The sequence below is a fragment of the Boleophthalmus pectinirostris genome, unplaced genomic scaffold, assembly GCF_026225935.1.
Source record: "Boleophthalmus pectinirostris isolate CB_2022bp ecotype Guang Dong unplaced genomic scaffold, ASM2622593v1 HiC_scaffold_21, whole genome shotgun sequence".
Classification (NCBI taxonomy): domain Eukaryota; kingdom Metazoa; phylum Chordata; class Actinopteri; order Gobiiformes; family Gobiidae; genus Boleophthalmus; species Boleophthalmus pectinirostris.
Window position 1 is genome coordinate 614,118 of NW_026571175.1, and position 5,237 is coordinate 619,354.

Consider the following 5,237-nt stretch of genomic DNA (forward strand, 5'->3'; position numbering starts at 1 on the left):
CTTTCTGCTGCCCATGTCCAACCATGAAGTAAAATGATCAACTTAAACTGACAAACGATGTCAAAATGTGCAGGATTTGTAGTTCTGTCTGCAGTAAAATGATGACTTGTGTGGTGTACTGTATCTGAGTTCATCTGACACTTCTGTCCTCCAGGAGAGTTTTTTCTTTCAAGAGTTGAACCTTAAACCAGGCCACTGCACTGGCTGTCAGTGTGAGTGGGTGAAGTGTCTTGCCAAAGGACACACGTAACAGCAGGAGTTGTACCATCAACCTTTAGATCCGTGGGCGGCGTGATGTGCAGCTCTGTTGTTTTAACCCTGAACCTGCTCTGGGTCAGTCTAGGACTCGGCAATGTGGGTGAAGTGACTTGTCTAAGGACACAACAACAGTTTTTGTCACTGTCACTTAGTTTTCCGACCGTTCTCCAAACCAATCAACAGATCAATACTATGATTTAAAATGTCCAGATGATAAGATAATGATCCTCAGGTGCCATCGATTATAAAGCTCGAGCACACACAAGCACAATAGGTCTCTTTTAAATAATTCATGAGACACATACGCTGCACTGAATATTCACAATATCTACTTCTGTTCATGTACTTTATTGTTGCAACACTGAAAATTCCACAAGTAGAACAAAGCTTCATACTAAAAAAGTCCACTGGACAGGACAGAAAAGAACCTTTCATGAAGCTTTAGAATGATCTGGAGCTGTATCAGAACAAGCAGAAGAGCACATAGACTAGTCTACGCTCATGGACACTATGAACCTCCCTGGACCACTGAAGATCACACACATATAAGACACATGAGAAAAGAAAAGAAAGTAACATTTAATGTGGAAAATCACATTCTATTGTCTAAAGAAAGAGTGATTTTTTTTAAATCATTGTGGTATCACAATAATATTAAGAACTGAGTCTATTGTTTAATGTCGAAATTAAGAAATTTCAGTATCATGACACTAGTACAGTGGCACAGTTGATAAGCGTTCACCCTCCAACCAGATGATGGCTGCTTCAAATCCAGGTGGTTTAGACACTTCACCCACATTGCACAGTAATGACACTGTTTGTGTAAGGAAGGGCATCTTGCTTAAATCACCCCGTACAGGTTCATTACAGCGATAAAAGACATCTATGACAAAAGTACTGATACTTGATCAAGTAACAAATAAATGATCACAGGATCACTCTGAACCTGATGCCCTGTTTAATGGACCACGCTTGGACTTTGGTCCAGGTTCAGTCCAGGTCTAGTTTCTGTTTGAGGTCTGGATTCAGGCTTAAAACCACAGAGAGTTCTGAGAAAAAGCAGGACCCAGAAGGCCAGGGGTCAGACCAGGACTAGATAAGGACTAGACCAGAGATTACACCAGGACTCACCCAGGACTAAATCAGGACTGAACCAGGACTAAACCAGAGCAAAACCCAGATTGAACCAGGACTAAACAAGGCCTAAACCAGGCCCAAGAGGAGCAGTGACCCAGAGATGAGGTTGTTTGTGAGACTGGTTTTAGTCCTGGCTCTGACATGGACCAGAGCAAGTGCGAATTCTGGACCCGGACATGAATCTGGATCTGAGTGCCACAGATTAAAACACACAATGTCTCTGAAGGACAAGACGCCGGTAAGCTCTAAACCAGTACTATTATAGTAATCATATTTTTATAGCTGAAGTAATAAGAATAATGAGTCGGGCATAAAGCAGATGTTATAATTAAACATGAAAAATTGGTGTTTCATCTTTTATTTAGTGACAGATGATGTCTGGAGAGCTAAATGAAAGAGGGTGTAGATGTTAGGCTCACTGCAGTCGGAGGGATAACTACTACAAATATCAGCACAAGGGAACTGCAAACCATCAGGTTCCACAAAGTGTCTGTCATGTACCTTCAGTGGTTTGGTGGGAAAGGACCAGAAACAAAGGACAAACAAAGAATCCAAATAGTCAGAGGCCACAAACCCAAAGTGAACTAAGATGAAACAAGGACAGCAGGTGGTCATAACCCTCACTGCAAACACAAAGCAACAAAATGAACTCTTAAACATGCAGGATGCATTTGAATCTCTTAAAAACTCTTTAAAAACATAAGGTACCTGTCAATAGTCCCTCTTTTTTAAGAACCTCTGGGGACTCTTTGGGACCCAAATTTGGTAGTTTAGAGGGTTTAGAGTCTGTGCTTTTCTCTCAACTGGATGAAACTAAAGTTTGATTTTTCATCTGGTCTTATCTCTGGTCTCTGGTTCAGATCTTGGGTCAGTTCCATTACATTCAGGGCTTCAGTGACAGCCCGTTCTATAAATCCTTCTTGAAGATGACCTCCAGCTTCTGGTACAACATCACAGAGACCTCCTCAGGCTTCTATATGCAGCAGTTTGTCAAGTGGTGAGTATAGACCAGGACCAGACCAAACTAGACCAGGACCAGACCAGGACCAAACCAGTACTCAACCAGAACTAGACCAGCATTAGACTAGGACTGGACCAGGATTAATCTGTTGTGTGTTTCAGGAATGGAACCTGTGTAGTCTTGGCGTCCAACGCCACAATCAAAGGACACACAGCTGTAGTCCACCGTAAGTCCTGTCTCTGGTTCAGTCCTGGTTTCACAAGACAGAACAGAACCTTTCCTAGATATCTTTAGAATGATCTGGAGCTGCATCAGAACAAGTATAAGAGCACATAGACTAGTATACATTATAGATATAATATAGATATTAGGACAAGATCTGGCGAGACAAAATTGCAAAGATTTGTGCACACATGAGGATTTTTTCCAAGTGTTTACATTTGGATTAGACAAAAACAGAGTTACATGTTGGTGAGTTTGATCTTTTATAGTAAAAGCAGAACTAGAACGGAAACAAAAAGTATGAAATCAAATTAATAAAAAAATTGAGGCCAAAACTAAAAAAATTATTGATAAATTTATATATAAGAAAATATGTTTAAATTTCATCTCGTTTTGTTCTTGTGGACCCAATCTCGCTTCTCATCTAATCTTGTGTAAATTGTGTCTCATCTCATCCAAATATACAGACATGTGAGAATATAAAAGAAAGTAATATTATTTAATGTTGAAAATCACATTCTATTGTCTAAAGAAAAGGTGTTTGTTCTTCTGGTTCCTTTTTCTGTTGTAGTTCACAACATGACCAGCTGGGTGCAGGTGTTTAATGTGAGCCAGAACTCAGTTTTGGTTCGTGCCAGGACCAAAGCCCAGAACATCCATAATTTCCTGCACCACCTCCGCATAGACCCGACCGAGCACAAACCAGACCTGGACTCTGTCAGTCTCTACCTCGCCAGTAAGAAAACTATTTATATCTCTGGACAGAGCTAACCCGCTAGCTACCGCATTTCAAGTAGAAGATGAGCATGGGTGCGATTCAGTTTTATCAACTCTGGCTCCAAATCACTTTATATGTCAGAAGTATGGCCCCTCTCTTCTGTAACTGCAGCTGTCAGGTTCCTCATTCTGACCATAAAATATTGGTTTGAACCTCTACAGGCTAGAAAACAGCAGTTTGACTTCCATTATTTATCAGGATGAAATCCATGAACACACTGTCAGACCCTGCACTGGTGCAGTAGGTCCTGGGTTCCTAATGATGCACGACAATGTCCAGCCTCATGTGGCAAGAGTCTGCAGGCAGAACCTGGACGATGAATAGATTGATACAACTGAATGGCCCTCACGATCACCTGACCTAAACCCAACAGAACACCTCTGGGACATTATGTTTGGGTCCATCAGACACTGTCAGGTTACTCCTCAGACTCTACAGGAGCTCAGTGATGCCCTCACACAGATCTGAGAGAACATCCTACATGACACCATCCATCATCTCATTAGGATGTTGTCAAACCTGCATAGAAGCATGAGGGGGCCATACAAGAGAAGCATTTTGAGTTGCAGGAATAAAATGTTGGCAACATGAACCAGCCTGCCACGTCATTATTTCACTTTGATTTTCAGGGAGTCTATAAAACTAACTCATGGTGGCATCATTTTGTTCCTAAGGCACTGCTCTGTCCATATACTGTATATATTAAGATCTGATGTGTTTACAAAGCATTCCTTTAATTTTTTGAACAGTATATGTTATATTACATAAAAATGTCTCAACATCGTTTTCTGAGTAAAACTTATGAGATTGTGTATATCGTGAGTCTCGTCGCTTGTGTGTACATGAGCACATTTGATTAATGCTGCTGTAAAGTCAAAAGCGGTGCTAGAGTATGTAAAAGTTTATAGCTTTGTCTTTCTTGGGTTTACCAACATAAAATAAAAAGTGAGTGAGATAAAAGCCTCCTCTTTTAGAATATTTCAGCTGTAAGCCTCTATGGAACTGTTTACCTGCTGCATCTGGGGAGGATGCCACGTTAACTGTTTGCCTACCGGAACAAATTAAATGACACAGTGTGCATGGAAGGACAGGTGTGTATTGAGCAAGCACATGTAGGGAATTGTTACACCAGTATCGAAAGATTCAATATTATATTGAATATCCCTGCATCCCTATTCTCGATACAGTCTATATTAATAAAACTAGACTTTCTGTAAAGCCGGTGTGATCCCTCCATCTGTCTCCACTGATAATAATGCTTTTGTGACGGAAGTGCTGCTGCCAATCTGCACCATCGACCCCTCCCACCACCAGCACTCGCACCACATACTAATGTGGAAGAAGTGTCTTGCCCAAGGACACATCCTTGTAGACCCCCTCAGTTTAGATCCGTGTGGTCCTCGTTGCAGGCAGACGAACTGACGTGAGTGACAGAGACCTGCAGCTGTTCAGAGACCATGCCCAGTGTACAGGATTCACAGGAGAGCCGGATTACAGCTACCAGAACCAAGGTCTGGACCGGGACTGGACCAGGACTAAACCAGGACTGAAACAGGACTGACCCAGGATTGTCACTGTTGTTGTCTTAACTTGATTCTTGTCTGTCTGCAGAGTTCTGTTCTGAGCCTGAGTCTGTCTCTCTGGACCAAAGATTCTTCCATAAAAATTAAAAGTTTCTAAAATCTCTGGTGCTTTATTAATTTGATTTAATTTAACCAAAACAGGAAAGTCCAAATGTTTCCCGTGTCACTTTTGAAGTTGCAGTGAAAAACATTTCAAGTGCATGTGACAGGTTTTCATGTTTGTCTAATCCTGACTGGGTTTGGTGGAATGAACCTGAGCTTAATATGGATCTTAGTTTGACATCAGTTAACTGGCAGC

At 41.4% G+C, this 5,237-nt stretch overlaps 1 protein-coding gene across 1 annotated transcript; it reads left to right on the plus strand.

Annotated features, from left to right (window-relative positions):
* The first annotated feature begins 1,402 nt into the window (after positions 1 to 1,402).
* Positions 1,403 to 5,026, plus strand: LOC110156509 (uncharacterized). The gene is made up of 6 exons (XM_055157563.1): positions 1,403 to 1,633; positions 2,256 to 2,392; positions 2,518 to 2,582; positions 3,150 to 3,314; positions 4,766 to 4,867; positions 4,968 to 5,026. Exons 1-6 carry the CDS (start codon positions 1,496 to 1,498, stop codon positions 5,024 to 5,026), a joined length of 666 nt encoding a protein of 221 aa, XP_055013538.1. The 5' UTR covers positions 1,403 to 1,495.
* The last annotated feature ends 211 nt before the right edge of the window (positions 5,027 to 5,237 follow it).

Bases quoted from the DNA above. Each gene is read 5' to 3' on its own strand.
- LOC110156509 (XM_055157563.1), top strand. From the start codon at position 1,496: ATGAGGTTGTTTGTGAGACTGGTTTTAGTCCTGGCTCTGACATGGACC. The intron at 1,634-2,255 runs GTAAGCTCTAAA...TCTCTGGTTCAG, and splicing joins CTCTGAAGGACAAGACGCCG to ATCTTGGGTCAGTTCCATTA. The intron at 2,583-3,149 runs GTAAGTCCTGTC...TTTCTGTTGTAG, and splicing joins ACACACAGCTGTAGTCCACC to TTCACAACATGACCAGCTGG.